This window comes from Quercus suber, unplaced genomic scaffold, assembly GCF_002906115.3.
Source record: "Quercus suber isolate HL8 unplaced genomic scaffold, Cork oak 2.0 scaffold_23, whole genome shotgun sequence".
NCBI classification, from domain to species: domain Eukaryota; kingdom Viridiplantae; phylum Streptophyta; class Magnoliopsida; order Fagales; family Fagaceae; genus Quercus; species Quercus suber.
The window spans coordinates 1,348,685-1,366,009 of NW_027069488.1; the positions used below are offsets into that span (position 1 = coordinate 1,348,685).

General features: G+C 32.5%; 1 protein-coding gene, 1 long non-coding RNA gene and 1 other non-coding gene across 3 annotated transcripts; 2 read left to right on the top strand and 1 right to left on the bottom strand.

Annotated features, from left to right (window-relative positions):
• The first annotated feature begins 6,529 nt into the window (after positions 1 to 6,529).
• Positions 6,530 to 10,318, top strand: LOC111996905 (profilin-4). Its single transcript, XM_024028947.2, has 3 exons — positions 6,530 to 6,792; positions 7,821 to 7,958; positions 9,886 to 10,318. Exons 1-3 carry the CDS (start codon positions 6,670 to 6,672, stop codon positions 10,018 to 10,020), a joined length of 396 nt encoding a protein of 131 aa, XP_023884715.1. The 5' UTR covers positions 6,530 to 6,669; the 3' UTR covers positions 10,021 to 10,318.
• A 2,352-nt stretch (positions 10,319 to 12,670) lies between these two features.
• LOC111988349 (small nucleolar RNA snoR135) lies at positions 12,671 to 12,815 on the top strand. The gene has a single exon (XR_002880418.2). It is a non-coding gene; the product is annotated as a small nucleolar RNA snoR135 (small nucleolar RNA).
• Positions 12,816 to 16,051: 3,236 nt separating this feature from the next.
• LOC136064077 (uncharacterized) lies at positions 16,052 to 17,323 on the bottom strand. The gene is made up of 2 exons (XR_010625730.1): positions 17,033 to 17,323; positions 16,052 to 16,925 (listed from the first exon to the last, which is right to left on the bottom strand). It is a non-coding gene; the product is annotated as an uncharacterized LOC136064077 (long non-coding RNA).
• Positions 17,324 to 17,325: the final 2 nt, after the last annotated feature.

The following is a 17,325-nucleotide window of genomic DNA, read 5'->3' on the forward strand; positions in this document are numbered from 1 at the left end:
TTCAACTCTTTTCCTTCAACCTTGATGTACCAAAATAAATCCACTAATTTGTCAAAGATTCTAGTTTGGCAGAACAACCGAATTGAAGAAGAATCCCGTATCGGCGTGAGAGCTGGACAGTTCTAGAGAGTATGTAAAACATCCTCATAAGAGTCCTCCACTAGAATTCTACGTCGACTCAACATCCTTAGTTTAATTGTAATTCACTATTTCTCATTAATACATAATGGTAGTTTCCTAGACTACTAGATTTTTAAATCCTTCAACTTTTCAACAAACTTGTAGCTTCATAGATTTCTCAAATCCATAGTTCAATTGCAACTTATGGCTTTCAATTCTAAATGGTTTTAAAAAATTAAATATTGGTGATTTTTTTTTTAACAATTTATTTGCCTTGAGTAGTTTGAGTATTTTTTTTTTCCCCCCGACAATTTCCTATGAAATCTCTCTAATTTGATAAAACGGTACTACTTTTAGTTAATATCATATTTTATTTCAAAACAATTGTTTGGCTAATCTCTAAAATCAAGATTACAAGGGATATGCTTCCTATAGTTATCCAATCGAAGAGACAAGTGTAAGATTCCTATCCTGACACGATGCGCACTCTTGGAGACAATATGCTATATGCATGCTCATGACATAGCATTATTGTAATGAAAAATTGTTAGGTATTTACGAAAAAATTATGCTCATTCTTTTCACATTCATGATGAATCCCACCATGAATTTAATGAGTGGACTCTACCATAAATATAAGAAGAAAAAGAACAATTCTCCATATTCTAAAAATACCTAAAAATTTCTCAATGATACTGTAAATTAAACAAAATTAAGGTTTCATGCTTTTATTTTTCTAATAGATTTATTTCAGCGTAAAATGTTTTTATTGTGTAATTCTTTAAATTAAACAAAATTAAGATTAGGCGTATTTCATATGGAGCTACACGTACTTCTCTCTGCTATGAAGTCTTGAAGTAAAGCTTCATTCATGGCATTTGTCATCATCGGATCTACAACATTTGTGACTGTGACTTCATTTATTCCAACTGTTCTCTTGCTTCGAAGTTTGAAGAGGCCATGAAAGAAACCAACTACTTCCTTTGCTATTTCTGACCTACTTTCCAAGGACTTCAATAGTTGGATCAGTCCATTGTCCAATTGTACTAGATCCATCCTGACACCCAACAATGGACATATGGCATCATCCGGATGGGTTTGGTGCAACTGGATAGTGGACTCAACCCTTATTCACTTTTCAAATATCCAAATACTTATTATTCTATCCACAATGGTCATTGACCTCATTTCTCAAGTGTCTATGAGCAGGGACGAAGCAGGAATTCTGATCAACATCCTTTACAACACCGGTCTTAATTCTTGTAATCTTTGAGGGGAGTCAAGTATAGAACTCATGCCGAGTTGCCGACAGGTCACCAGTTGGTTATTACCATTATATTTATCCTTTAAATATAAAGTAATATAATTCAAAAGTGAAATAAGATAAAATGTGGTGTGGTGTAGCTATGACATAAAGCATTTAAGCAACAATGAGAGATTTTATAGTAAATAAACCTATGAGTCTAGTAAAGTGACAACCAACAACACTAATATTAATTGTTACCTGCTACAATGGTGTCTAAGAATACCATGTACCATGTAGCTTTTGGTGACAAGTACGATTACAAATGTAACATATCCACCAACATTTTTGAATGAATAAGTCCAACAAACTAATTAAAAAAATCGAGTAATGTTAAACAAACATATTTAGCAAATTAAAGTAAAGAGAGTTTAACAAGGTTAAGAGTACATGTTCAACAATGACAAAATAAAATAGTTTTAATAATCAAGTAAGAAGTGTCCAGCAATGAAAATTAAAGAGATTAACACATTAACACAAATATCTACAGCACAATAACATAAACTTCAACAGTGAAATAAAATATTAATGATGAATATCAGAGAAAAGATAATAAGCTAAATTTTAATAATTGGACGGAGAGGAGGAGAACATCGCTATGGTAATGCATGCCAATAGCAGATAAGTTATTCTGTCAATTCTTTTTGCAAAAAGCATATATCATTTTGTGTAGATAATGACCAATAGCTAATTAGTCAAGAGTGATGGAGAATGAAGCAAATAGTGAGCTATGATTATTAGAAATTTGCTTATTGTGAAGTTATGGAGCTACTAAAACATTTTAATGATGGTGCTAGAAGCATAAGAAATGTTCTTATGTGGAATTGGTTAACAAAATTGAAGCTTTTGGTGATGGATAAAAGAATTTTAAGAAGAAGAATGAAGAGAGAATCAAAGGTCTGAGATTTGCTAGCTTGGAAAAACAAATATGATCTTCCTCCTACTAAAGATGTTGTTGAAAGGCCAACTTGCTTGTGAGAAAATGAAATGTGAGAGTTTTGTGTTAGGTAATAGGTAGTGAACACGTATGGATGTGTGAGCTACTTATGATTTTTGCTTGAATTAGAGGATTAGTTATGTTAATCTAATCCCCTAAAGTGTGGGCCTTGAAGTTCAACCCAAGTTGGAAATAAGATATACGACAAGGCCCAACCCTTGTGGTGAAGTAACATGGGTCATAAGCCCAATAACTTATGGAGAAAAATAAATGGGTTTATACTTGTTTGGGCCAATATTTTATACCCAATATTGTTTGTATTTTTTAGTCCACTATAAAACAAAGGCCGAAAAAATAACCCTTAACAAAATTCCTTTTAACTAAAATAATAGATAGATTATATAATCATCAACCTTTAATATCTCTTTTTTTGTTGTTGTGAGGAAACCTTTGATATCTCTTTAACTAGCATTGACATTGTGATAGAGGAGTCACTCGTACATGAGGAAGTGGTATTTGTCATTAGATGCAGCCTAAGCAAAATTTATCGCATGAGATTAAAATAATTCTCCATATGTGTTTTTGCAAAGAAATATGAATAAAACAATTAAAAGAATATCTTAAATTCCAAAGGTTTTTTGGGCCCCACCCATGTCCACGGAGTGAAGTAATGTCGGCCAAAAGCCCAATAACTTACAAAGAAAAATAAATTGACTAATACTTATTCGGGCCCAATAATTTATACCCAATACTTGTTTGTATTTTGTAGCTCAATATGAAACAAAAGGCTAAAAAAAAAATTCCTCAACAAATGTCTTTTTAAATAAAAAGATAGATAAACTATAGAATCACGTTAAATTATTTAAACCAACCCTTAATATCTATTTAACTAGCACATGAAATTGTGTTGCTTTCAAAAAAAAAAAAAAAAAAGAAAAGAAAAAAAAGAAAGAAATTGTGTTAAAGGAGTCACTTGTAAATAATAAACATAAACATGCGGAAGTGGTATTTGATTTTGATCTAACTTAAGAGAAATTTTATCACGTCTGATTCAAATAATCCACCTATGTTATTTGGAAAAAAAAATCAAATAATTAAAAGAATCAAATTCTTTTTTCTTTTTTCTCTTTTTGGCATTATTTCACATTATCAATAAGAGGGTCAAAATCATATGATGCATGACCCATTCAAGTAAATAAATTAAACAACGTTGGTCCGAGAATTTTTCTTTTTCATAGCCAAGTAGCGTAGGACCTTTTTCTTTTTTTTTTTTTCTTTTTTTTTTTAATGGGAGTCATGTAGACCTTTAGCTTAAGCTAAACGCAAAAATTAGAAATATGAAATCATACATGTTTGATACGACCGTTGTATTAGAATCTATCATAATTGATAGGACCGTACTCTTCTCACCAAAAAAAAAAAAACAAAGATAGGACCGTTCAATATTATCCTCACAACTCATCTGGGACCCAAAAGTTTTAAAAAAATAATGAATTTTTTCTTTTTATGGTAACTCCGCAATCTTTGGGTTAATATACAATGCTAGCACTACCCCAAAAAAAAAAGTCCACAACTTTTTTTTTTTTTAATTTATTTGTTACTGAAAATGATAACAACGTCATTTCGTTTATTTGATTATTCAATTCAATCATTTGGTTTAATTCCATTAAAAAACTTAAGGTAGAATTACAATAACTATACTTAAATTTTACTCTATAAAAATAATTTTGCACCAACTAGTAAAGTCTCTTATGGTCAGAAGGGGCAGGGGGGCACCTGCCCCCTCTGAACTTTCAAATTTTTTTGACTAATAATAACTTGAAATACCTTATTCCCCCCCCCCCCGGGCGGCGCACAAAAGATAAAAAAAATATCTATGAACACAAAAACAATTCACGTTACCTTTCTAGCTCCTAGTAGTAGTAGACTTCTACTCCTAGTACAATTCTATATATAAAATCAATGAGTCCCACTTAGTAATGATTTTTAAAAAAAATAATAAAATAAAATAAAATAAAAAACTCTGCATTGATGCATTGAATAGTAGTCTGAACACAAAAACTTGATGGACTAAACAAAAACGTACTACAATTTTACAACTATAAAATAAGAAAAATTCTGGTGCCACGCTCAATTACACAACTTTGTTCACAACTCGTCCATGTGGCGAGTTTTGGTTAGTGGAGAGGTGTCTTCATATGGACCCACCATCACCCTTCTACCAACCACAACTTGCCACATGGGCAGTTGTGGGTAAGGTTGTGTAATTAGGTGTGGCACCAAAATTTCTCATAATATAAAAATGCAGGTACCACTTGGTAATGATTAAAAAAAAAAAAAAAAAAAACAACTTTGCTAGAATAGAAATCAGTACTAGCATAGAACTCTGGGAAAAAAAAGTATATATAATGCAAACAAAGCATGCCTCCCATCAAAAAGAAAAAAAATTCTTTTCATACCATCCTCTTTCTTTGGATCTCAGAGTTTCTATGGAGTTTTTAAAAGCATTCAAGTTGGGCTTTTAAATCACACATTCAAATATTCATAGATATGCATACTCTTAATACTTTTGCTTTGATTTATTTATTTATTTAATTTTTTGAAGAATCAAATTATATGTTTAAACTATTTATATTTAGATGGATCTCTTGATTTGACTATTATTAACCATAAATTTATAATCCAAATTATATGTTTAAACTCTTTGTATTTATAATGATCTCTTAATTTGATTATTCTTAACCATAAATTGTATTTATTTTGTTATTAATATTGATTAATTTTTTTAGATTAATTTTTTACTTCCAATCTTGTCTTTTAATCTTGCCCCCCCTGACCTAAATTTCTGGCTCCGCCACTGCTTATGGTTGTATAAGATATTTGAAGTTCAATTCTCGCCTACACCAAAAACTAATTGGTGTCTTGGTCTGATGATAAATAACTATCATTAGAAGCGGACGCCATAAGTTGAAACTCTCAAAAAAAAATGATTTTTTTTTTTTTTTGAGAAACAAACACACGCACAAGGGAGAAAGAAAAATGTTCTAACATAAAGGCACATCACAACTCCACATGAATATGGATTCGAATCTCACATACACAATATATATATATATATATATATTGTTTGGTTGTATTATCTCAAATGGTTGCAAAAAAAAAGATTTTCAGATGTTTTTTATGACGTAAAATGCAAACATTTTCTTATTTCACAACCTAATCAATCACCATGTAAAACTCCCGAGGTTGGTGCTAACCCAATTGGATTCACCCAAAACTATATAAAACTTGATTAGCGCAACAACCACCATATTGGGGCGTACAACCATTATAATTTCAAACTGTTGTTTTTCAAGGATGATAACCATTGTTAGCATTTGACATTGTGACCCGGGATCCATATGTGAGAGAAAGAGAGACAGGAGGGATGGAGGGTTTGTACAAGCCAAGTTAAAAGACGTTAATGAAAACGTTTTCTTATCTCACAACTCACAAGGTTAGTATAAACCCCGATCGAATTTACCAAAAAAAAAATGTCAACTAGTGCAACAAGCACTATATCGGAGTACACTACCACTATAATTACAAAACCATCATTAACATGTGACATTCAGAAATTGTGCCCCTAGAATCCTTATGTAAGAGAAAGAAAGATAGAAGAGATGGAGGGTTTGTGCGAGCCAAATTAGGAGAGAGAGAGAGAGAGAGAGAGAGAGAGAGAGAGTTTGTGCAAGCCAAGATTAAAAAATATTTTTCAAAATTCTATTGAAATAAAACATTTTACAACTTTTTATACCCAAATTTTTCGGTCAATAAAAAAAATATTATCAGATTTGACCTAGAATTTACAACGAAGCTTTAGAGGTAAAATTTTTTTTTTTTTTTTTTTTTTTTTTTTTTTTTTTTTTTTTTTTTTTTTTAAAAACAGAAAAGAAAAAGAAGAAGCGACCACGTTTCCACATGTACGGTAGAAGATGGAGATCTAACATTGATAGAAAAAAGCAGTCTCTTTTTGAGAACGTGAACGGCACTCATTCAATCATGCCTGTAAAACGTAGGGCTGAGATTACATCACCGACTGGTCCTAATCATAACGGTCCTCTTAAGTGGGCCCCACACCATATTCTCTCTCTACCAATCGCCCCTTCCGTTCTCACTATTTATACCTTTCTCCTTTAAACCAAAATAACCCTGCAGCTCACTCTAGAGAGAGAGAGAGATAAGAGAATTTTGAAACTTTAAAAAAAAAATTAATTAATTAATTAAGAAAGAAATCAACGGTGAGGATTTGATTTTTGAGATTGAAAAGATGTCGTGGCAGACCTACGTTGATGATCATCTGATGTGCGACATCGAGGGTCAGCATCTCACCGCCGCGGCCATCATCGGCCACGACGGCAGCGTCTGGGCCCAGAGCGCCACCTTCCCTCAGGTCCTCTCTCTCTCTCTCTCTCTCTCTCTAATCTTTCAGATTTTTTTGGTTTTGATTTTCAGAATTCGGTTAGATCTGGTTGTTTCAGTTGTTCGATTTTTATTTTTCTGAATTTTTTTTTTCTTTTTTTTATTTTTAAATTGATCTATGTGGAGGATTGGTGTTTTTGAATCTGTTTGTTTTCTCGGTAAATTTTATCAGGAAAATGTTTTATACCTTGATCCGTCTCATTTCTTGAGGATCTGGATGTCACTGTAGTTCCGCAATTGATTTGGATGGAATAAATGTGATTTGATTTTGAATCTGTTGAAATTTTAGGTTTTGGATTCGGGATTTTTCGGTGAAATTCGTTGGATTGGAGAGGAAAATTTTGAATTTTACGATTTTGTTTTTTTCTTTGTATTGATTTGGTCCCCGATAATGGATTGGTTGACTAAACTGGTTTGACCGTCGAATTAAGCTTAGTTGCGTGGATGAACAAGTAATATGAATGACTAGATCAAAGGCATTAGGGAATGCTTTTATTCGCGATTGATTTGTATGAAAATACACGCAGATTCATATGAAATTAATGCAGTTTTGGACGAATCAATGAGTTTGCTATGGTAATGTCGATAATTACCACATTGATTTGCTTTTGGACTTTGTATTAGTTTATCTACGAGTTGGGTATCTCTTTATGGCCTGGAAAATTTTACTTTCATGTGAACGACCCAATTAATCTATTAAGAGTCCATAGCTGACCCCGTTGTTTTTGGACTAAGGATTTGTTGTTGGTGATAAAAATCGGATGGTGATATTGGTTTCTGATTCAAAATTGATTCTGAGTTGTACCATTTAAGCTTCCATGTTTTTATTGCTGGATTCGCGACCTTTTTGGTAACTTTTTATGCATGAAAGGGCTTAGAATAGAGAGATTAAAGTCGGTTTTACATTTCAAGCATATTTTATACTTTTAGGATATGCTTTCTTTTCTTCTATTGTAAAATCTAGATGTAGCTGCAAACTAACGGTGAGTTTTTTTGCAGTTCAAGCCGGAAGAAGTTGCTGCCATCATAAAAGATTTTGATGAACCTGGCTCTCTTGCCCCAACTGGGCTACATCTTGGTGGCACAAAGTACATGGTTATTCAGGGAGAGCCTGGAGCTGTTATTCGTGGGAAGAAGGTGTTTTTTTAAGCTCTATTAATCCTCCCGTTTTTCTTTCATTGTTTCTTTTACATTTGTTTATGATTGATGGTTTTACCTTAATTCTTTTGTTGATCTTGAGGCAGTAGCTGTTATTCATGAAAGGTGTTGTATGCTCTTTTCATTCTTTTTACCCCCCTTTCATTTTTATGTTTCTCTTACGGTGGTTGATAATTGATGATAATAATGTTATTATTGTTTGAGCTATTTTGTATAAAATCTTCATATAGTAGCTGTATAAGATTAGTTGTTAAAAGTATGCAGAAACATTAGGGGCATCTTAGCGCATACCGTAGTTCCACACCCATGTTATGTGACACTCGGAAATAATGTAGACCTTATAAAATATTGGCAATAGGGGTTAAGTACTCTATAAGATATATTATGTAGGAACTTGCCTTTCCTTGATGCATAGATGAAATAAAATTGGATGCTTCAAATAAATTTCCTTGCCATGCTACAAGATTGGGATTGGAAAGCCTCAACTCCTGAGCCCATGCTTGCACACAACACTTGTATCTTGAGTCCTTGTAGTATGTTTTCATATATTGTAATCTGCCAATTAGTCATAATAATTACATTGTTGAGATCCCTAACTGATTCCTTGATAATACCCAGGTTCATTACCCGTAGACAATGCTTAGTTGATTTTTACTTTGCTCTGTGTGTCTTAATATGTTTTTAGGTATCTTTTTTTTTTTTGGTATTGGCCTTTTATTGGATTCTCATTACTCTGGCTGTTCTGGATTTCTATCTTTTCCCAATATTAGTTGTTCGTTTAATAATCCAATGAGCTCTATCTCAACCAGCACCTCCTCCCCTTATATAAGTGCTTGGTGGAGGGTGAGGTGGTGGTTCAAGACCCATTGAAACATTATTGATAAAATCTTACCTATTCTTCTGTTTTCATTTATTGAGTGTATAATGATTTTTCAATGTGTGGCTAAGGTTATACAATTTCTTATACGAACTTGGTCATAATTACTGTGCCTCATGGACTCATGGTTGTTTCACCTTTTGACTTTCAAATTATTATATGGACCCCTTACATGCACCTTGTCATGGACTCTTGACTTCTTATGCAACTTTTGACTTATAATTTCTTATATGCACCCCGTAATGTCCCTGAAAGACTCAATTGAGAGCTTTATCTTCTACTTTAAGGTTATTGTGAACCATCAATCATGTACCTGGCTACCCCTTAAAACAATAATAATAGAGCAAATGAATCTCATATGTGGGACCATCTCTATTATTCCTAGTCATCGTTGCTCACAATTTGCTAGTCCCTGTCAATAACAGTCTCTTGTGCAGACAGACAAGGACACCACACCAACACATTGAATTCAAATTGCTTTTGCTTTACTTTCATAAAGCAAGAGCAAGTTCTTTGAAGACATGAGTTGTCCTTGAGTACTATTGGATCTATAAACATGTCCTGATTTCCTTTTTCATTTTTCTTTTGATGATGAAGTTTGCATAATCAGTCCACAAGGGCGGCGGCCCCATTCATAAGTGAGTACCAAACCCCATGCCTTTTACAAAAAGGATTCCTCATAATCCTATTTCAAAGCCCCACCACTTTCCAAATTGGATTCCTAATGAAGGGTGAAATTTCTAATAATACTGAGAAAAAGTTGCTGAATAAAATCTTTATGAGAAATAGTTTACAATCCAGAATTTTCACTAGCATTTTTAATTCTTTTCGTGGGGTGACTTTGCTTGTCATATTTAGTTTGATGCATGCCAGCTAAATTTCACATTAAGTAATGGTTCATGTGGTCGCATTCAATTATAAGTGCTTCCTCTCCTTTATTCTTATTCTTGCTTTGGCCAAAATTATATATTTTTATTGTTGCATTTTTATATATATATTTATAGTTTTGTTGGTCAATTTGCTATGCAGGGTGCTGGTGGTATCACTGTGAAGAAAACCGGCCAAGCTTTGATTTTTGGTATATATGATGAACCTTTGACCCCTGGACAGTGTAACATAATTGTCGAGAGGTTGGGGGATTACCTGATTGATCAGGGCCTGTAGGTTGCTATTTGCTTCATGGTTCCATATTGTGGTATTTGGTTTTGGGCTTGCATCTTCTTACTTCAGTCATGAACTGGCAGTGGAATTGTTTCTGAAAATAACCGTGTGAGAAACAGAACAGTGATTTTTGGTGCATTAGGCTCATTTCTATTTCTCCAATTCCCATGTTTTCTTAACTTATGTGTATGTATTTCACAACTGTTTTGTGCGTATTGAGTCTGCCTTTTTATAGTATCGAATATCCATGGATTTCTTTTATATCATGATATGAAAAGATTTAATTTTTTGGATTCTTAAATGTGTGATTTGGAATATGTCTTTGGCTTGCAAAGGAATATTTGAGGCATGCTTGTAAAGAGTTTCTTCTTCCTCAATAATAGAATTCGTTTAATGCTTAAAATTTTAGGCAACCTTACAGGCTTTTTAGGCTTTAATTTTCAGTCATGGTTGAAGTGTGTATTACATGATTTATGACTTAAAATTAGATGATGAGACTTTCTGTGTACACCCACTACTACCTATGTTCCGATAAGGGGTAAAGATAACTCCGCTAACCACCACAGTCCAATAAAACTGTGCTTCTTTATGGTATGTTCTGAAGAAAGGTGAAGGTAGCCGCATTTAGTTTGCTTTTAGAAAGATGGAGGTAGAGGATACTGTTTTATTACCGTGGCAGCAATCCTTTTATGAAAATCCTCTTGAAATTTTGGATTTGTTATGAAAACTAACATTATATAGAAAAGAAACAAACATTTTATAAAAATGGATCTTGCTTTCAAATGTTACGTTTACGTTTTTTCTTCCATGAAAAAAGATCCCCTCCAATTGATAACCAAGAATTGAATTATTTTTAATACTTTATACTTGAACTTTTCCATCTTATAATTGGAATCGGCAAAGTGTTCATATAATAATAATAATAATAATAATAATAATAATAATAATAATAATAATAATTGTATGGGTCAAAAATTCAAGACCCAAAAGATGATTGGGCTTGGATCAATGTTCATCACAATTAATTTGTAGAGATGAGTTTTTGGACCAACTCTTGGACTCCTAAAAAGGTAGATTTTGATTCAAAGATAAATAAATTTAAATTTTAAATTTAAATTTTTTTTTTTAAAAAAAACAATATAATTGGGTTTAAACTAGTTTTTTAAGGATAATATGTTTGATTTATCTTCCTTAGAATGGCCGAAGAGCTTTTTACACTTGATAGATTACAAATATAAGTATTTTCTCTCTCTGATAGTAGGGATCTGATCCCTGTTCATTGGAGATCTCTTATCTTTTATAGTGCTTCTGCTTCGATCTTGATCTTTCACATAGAGGGTTGTTGACCCTCCTTCAGAATACTTGTTCCATTCTTCCTTTTGAGGCCATGTTAAGTAGATTACATTCTTTGTTGGCACTGTTTAAGTGTCATTTAGCCATTAATGCGACTAGTATGATTGGTGCAGTGCATTTAATGTGAAAGTGATAGATGCTTTTTTGAGAAACTTCCCCTTGACCTTATCCATTCTAGTCATTATTGTCTCCCTCGAGTCACATGCCCCAACCTCATATAGTTTTCATCTTGCTTTCTTCGAGTGATCTTCGTCCAAGCACCTCCCGGGGCAAAAATGCCCTTCAGCTAAAGGCTTCTCCTTCGGTCCTCTTGGGCCTACTTGTGTCAATTTAGTTGGTAATTGGGTCTTTATGTTGCTTGGACCAGGCCCAATGGTACCAATTCTACTGACCTCCCACAACAACAGCCACTACGACAACAATAATAATAATAATTAAAAATAAATAAATTGGCAAAGCTTTCACTTCCCTGTACTCACCAAAAATACCCCAATATATATTTCTAATATTCACTTCATCCTCTAATTCGTGGGAGATTAAGAGACATAGTCATAATGGGGTGCACTACTCATATAATAAGTGCATAAAGCCATTTCGTCAACAAAACAAAAAAATTGCATAAACCCATAAACTAATATTTTGTTTTTTACTTCTTCTTTTCTTTTTCTTTTTTTTTTAAGGGAATTAATATAAAATAATACTTTAATGTACAACCATTCCTTGAAAAATTTCCACATATTTAAAGTTCAACATATTTTAAAGAAGTAAACTAGTGTATTGATGCATTTGCTAAGTTAAGAACTAACCAATCTAATGACTATTTGTATTTTGATAACCTACCGCATGTGGTGGAGAACTTGCTGGTTTTTTATGAGACTATGCTAGTAGCTTTTTTGTAACAGACTCATTTACAATTACTCAATATTTGCAAAGCCATATTACCAATAATAATAATAATAATAATTTCCCAAAAATAAAATTAAAATGTAAAAAATAAGCCCGGAAACATTTTAAGCAGGCCGAGTCAAAGTCCAAGCCCATTCTTGCCCGCTCCAATAAAAAAATGACCACAGAAAAGGGTACTTTAGTAATTACCTCCTCATGCTCCATAACACACAAAACCCTAATCGTAGCTTATCCCTTCACCTATCTATATATACCCCAAACACTCACTCAGCCTCTTAGGTCTCTCTCTGTCTCTCTCTATTTTCTGTGTTATGGGTTTTGCTTCAAATGTCTGTTTTAATGTTTAATCTTAGTTTGTATATAAATAAAACACAAAGGTTTTGTTGTTTTAGTTAAAGCAGGGATTGTGTGTATCGGCGTTGTGCAACAAAAAGTGCACTGTGTCCGAAAGAGTTCTCTGCAACATTGATCTGGGGAAGGTGGGCAGTTGTGTTTCATCTTTACCGTTGATATTTTCAACAATCATCTTCCCCACATGGCCTTTTTTTTTTTTTTTTAATTATATCTTTATTTTCCCTTTGATTTTTTTTATAGGCCCATTTATTTATTTTAAATGTTTATTTCGGAGCAATCATTTAACATTATATTTGAAATTGTTCTTTAATTGTTTAATCTCCTTTTTGGATTGTCTAAAAGATTTAGTTTTTTTTTTTAATAATAGAAGCTGCATTGCACATTTCATATAATAAATTGCTAGGGATAATATGCTTGATTTTTTCCTGATTGATTTGTATAATTGGGAAACTTAACTCTTGTTTCCAAACCCCTCGTTTAGTTAAAATCCCCCCAAACTGGGGGAATTTGAAAAGGGAAGAAAGTGGAGGATTTAATATGTATTAAAAAAAAAAATTAATTGTGAATTTTGTGATGTCAATTTATATATATATATTTTTTGAAAGGGAAATGTTAATTGATTATATGAGCTATATTTCTAGAACAATAAATGCAGTTTATATATTTCAGGACCCGTTTGGTATATGCATATTTAAATAATAGCTTTTAAATTTTTTGTGAAAAAAAATATATATAAAAATACTTTGTTTAAAAATTAAAAATATGTGTTTGATCTCTCGTATCATACAAGCCTCTTATTAACAAGAATTACAAGATCCTTTGTTAACATGATTCTTTTTAAAATTAATAAAAAAAATATTATAATTGGTAGTTTATCCTAATCATTTTCCTTTTGAAATGAAAATTAATGATAATTGAGGAACCAAATGAGAGAAAAGAAAATAAGTTAAATTTAATTAAAAAAATCTATTACTTGCACCCATTTTTTTTCCTTTATACTTTTTCTCCTCTCTTCTATTCCCTTTCCTCAAACTATTGTAGAACGGATGTGTCAGATGCTTTTCTTAGGGATGAATTAGATTGACTTAGTTGGGTTGAGACAATTTTGTTATAAAAATTGAGTTTTAATTTAACTATGTTGATTTAATATGCGTTAAATAATTACAATTTAATCAATTGATCATATATTTACTCAATTGATCATATTTCAACCTCATCAAAGTTAACTCTCAAAATGTAAAAATAAATTGGATTAATGAATTGTTTAGAATCTCAAAATCTAATATAAATTCAATTGATTTAAGTCATTTGGATTGAAAATCTTGTCTATCCCGAGCTTTCAAAAAATTTAGAACCCAATCAAAGCACACATGGAATCGGATTGGTTGACCTGTTGAGTTCAGATGGATTTATTGGTTAAGTGAGATTTATCAGACTTTATTGGGTTCTCAATAAATAACCGGACTTTTATGTGTTCCCTTTGCGACAACCTCAACTCCTCTAGGCCATTATAGAATCTGTTTCTTGTTAAAATAATTTATTTTCAATTGCAATTTTTTTTTTTTTTGGAGAAGAATTTTCAATTGCAAAGTTCATTTGAAGTCTTGGATGAATGCTCTATTTAAGCATTTATATGATGGAAGATATGCGAAAGAAATTTTAAGAATAAAAATGTTTTTTTTTTTGGTTATAATTTACACTTTATTCACAAGTTAAACTTTACAATGAAGTGAAGGACCTTATAGTTTAATTGATGCTTCTTTGCATTTCTATTCAAGTTTAAAATTCCTTCACTCTAATATTGAATTTAAAAAATAAATAAACTTAGAACCTAAAATCTAACTCAAAAAACATATAACAGCATTATGCTAGTGAGCACCCAAATCAGAATATATAACATGATCAATAATGCAATAGTGAAATTTGTTGTGGAAAAAAAAATGGTGGCCATTGATATTACATGATTTGTTTATCAATTGAATCATTTTTGGGGCATCTACTTCTTATGATTAAGTTTTATAATTTTTTTTAAATTAAAAACATAGGTTCTTATAATCAAGTTATGGCAAGTGTTTTGTGTGGCAACATTAAGTTTCTGAAAACATCATCAAGAGATTCTAGTTGAACTATAAGACTCTTGGCAACCCTCAACCTGCTTTTTTGTGAAAACTCTTAAGGTAACCCTCTAATTTTGAACAACCCTCACTTATTTAGGATATATTCATTCTTAATTTTCCTTGTGCTAGTATTTTAAGAGCAATATATTGGGAACAATTTGTTCTCGTTATAATTGTGTTTATTTCTTGATTTTCTTTAATACTTTGGAATGCTTTTGAAATTTTCTAGCTAAGAACCTTAGCTATTATTAGTCTTTGATCAATGACAACATATAAATGGAGGTAAATTGGAAGTAGTAGTGCAACCATAATTTTGTTTAAAACTACTCATCTGCTTTTGCTTTAATTTAATGTCATTAAAGGTCCTTTTATGACACTTTTTTTCCTAGATTTTCAAGCAATTCTATACTCGTGGATATAGGAGCAACAAAGGAAGACAGAGGTGGTATTTTGTGTAAAGCAAGAAATGGCAGACCTCTTTACTCGGCTGTGACTTTAGCTAGACTTATCTCATAAAACAACGATCATTCTGCTTGCTGTGAGAGAAGCTTCATTTAGCCTTAAGGAGCTTTGGATTTAAGTAGACATCCTTTTGACTAGTTGGAGTGAAGTATTTTTGTTCTGAAGCTATATGAGAAAAAGTAACTAGGGAAGGAATGCAATAGTGATCTTAACAAGTTATGTAAAGCTACTGCTCTTTTTTGAAGATTTGCAGATCCTACCTATTATTGTGGCAGAGCAAAGAAAGTTGGCATCAGAGGAGGCCTCTTGGTCTTTTGTAGATAGATTTGTTTTGTTGTGTTCTCTTTTTTATCTTGTTTTGTGTACCGATGTGTTTGAACTTTCCTTCGTTTAAATAAAATTTTCTTGATACCCAATTGTTTGAATAAATTATTGCTCTTCATATGAATTCATTGGATTTTTTTCCCCTTAAGTGTAGAATGATTTTGTTGTATAAAACCTGTGATACAATCAGAATGAATCATTTTGTTGGATAAAGAAAGGACTAAACCATTTCGAATTTCAGGAATCAGATTCAATCTCATAAAGTGAGACAATTGTGTAGTGGGATGAAGAAGTTTACTGATTGTAATCATAATGACCATGATAATGACAACAAACTTTTCACATCTAACAAATATATCTCATGTACCATAAGAAGGCTTTGTCTGATTGGAACTCTCCCTTATATATAACTTTTTAAACCTGTTATGTACTGCATAGAAAGTATTATATGCTGAAATTATCTTCTCACTGCTGAAGAATTGAATAGGTTTGTAACAAATTAGCTGGACAGTGGACAGTAACATAGTGGACAGCAAGAAGTTTTACTGATATAATGAAGGGATTGGGGACCAATAGGAAGATTGTGAACCCATTACAAGTAGAGTACCTTCTCTATGATTAGGAAAATGAGGTCCAATAAGGAAAATAATGGACATGATATATAAAAACCTGGGTATCATAAAATGACACTAAACAATAGCATCCATTCAAATTTGTTGGCAATCATCCATATCTTTTGGCATTAAGAAGTACCAAATTGCAAATACAATAAGGAAAATATAAATGACAAAAAAAAAAAAAAAAAACCTTGGGTATAGTAGAACATAACTGAAAATAAATAAAATTCCAACATGTCTACAAAATGAACATATTTCATGATTAGCCACGACTTCCTTTCTTTCCATTCTCACTTTCTCTCCTAAATGATGGTGGTGCATCAACTGATTCCTGACTACCAAGTATGTTGAATGTCTCCCTATACCTTGCAGTTTGACTAGCAGCCATCAATGTTTCTTTGGTTATAGAAGAGTTTCTTTTCCATGAAGGTGGTGGACCCCATATTTCTGGAAGTGGTACATTGCTGACCCAAGGCTTTATTTTGCCCACAGGTGTATCAATTGCTTTTCTCCTAGGCTTCTTCAGCTTTTTACCTCATGGTAGTGGATCTGACTGACTATTTTCAGCATTGGTAGATGTTGTGGCTGTAGCAATTGCAGTTGATTGTGCATTTGCACCACCTTCCGAATGTGCTTGCGCACTTGTTGCTAAATGTGGTGGTATTATTGACTGTAAAGGCTGATTTTCATATGCACTTGCATGTGCATTTATGCTTGCATCAGCACTAGCACCAGCACCAACACCAGCACTTGCACTTGCACTTGCACCCTCACCCTATCAAAGCAATAAAAGACAAATATCACAGTATATCATAGTTTGAATTTTTTTTAAAGATAGTAAGAATGGCAAATATCACTTTTATGTAGTAACTAAAATTATACCATAGTAGGCTATGTGAAATTACTCTGTTGTTGACTAGTAGGCTGCCTTTGATTGCCACCAACTTTTCCTTTGCATGTCCTCTTGTTATGACCAACCTCTTTACAATATTGACACTTCATAACTAGACGCCTTCTTAGTTTTGAAGATTATGGCCTCTACTCATTAGCATCTTTCTTTCTACGCTTGTTAGGCCTACCTGGAGGTCTCTGTTTACGTGGAAGTCCCACAGGTTCAAACCCAGCATCTTCCCACATATCTGGCCCATTCATAGGCATGACCATTGGCTCATAAC

What these genes read in the sequence shown, in the direction of transcription:
- LOC111996905 (XM_024028947.2), top strand. Translation starts at nt 6,670, where the DNA reads ATGTCGTGGCAGACCTACGTTGATGATCATCTGATGTGCGACATCGAG. An exon ending in AGAGCGCCACCTTCCCTCAG is followed by an intron (nt 6,793 to 7,820) that starts GTCCTCTCTCTC and finishes GTTTTTTTGCAG; the next exon opens with TTCAAGCCGGAAGAAGTTGC. An exon ending in CTGTTATTCGTGGGAAGAAG is followed by an intron (nt 7,959 to 9,885) that starts GTGTTTTTTTAA and finishes TTTGCTATGCAG; the next exon opens with GGTGCTGGTGGTATCACTGT.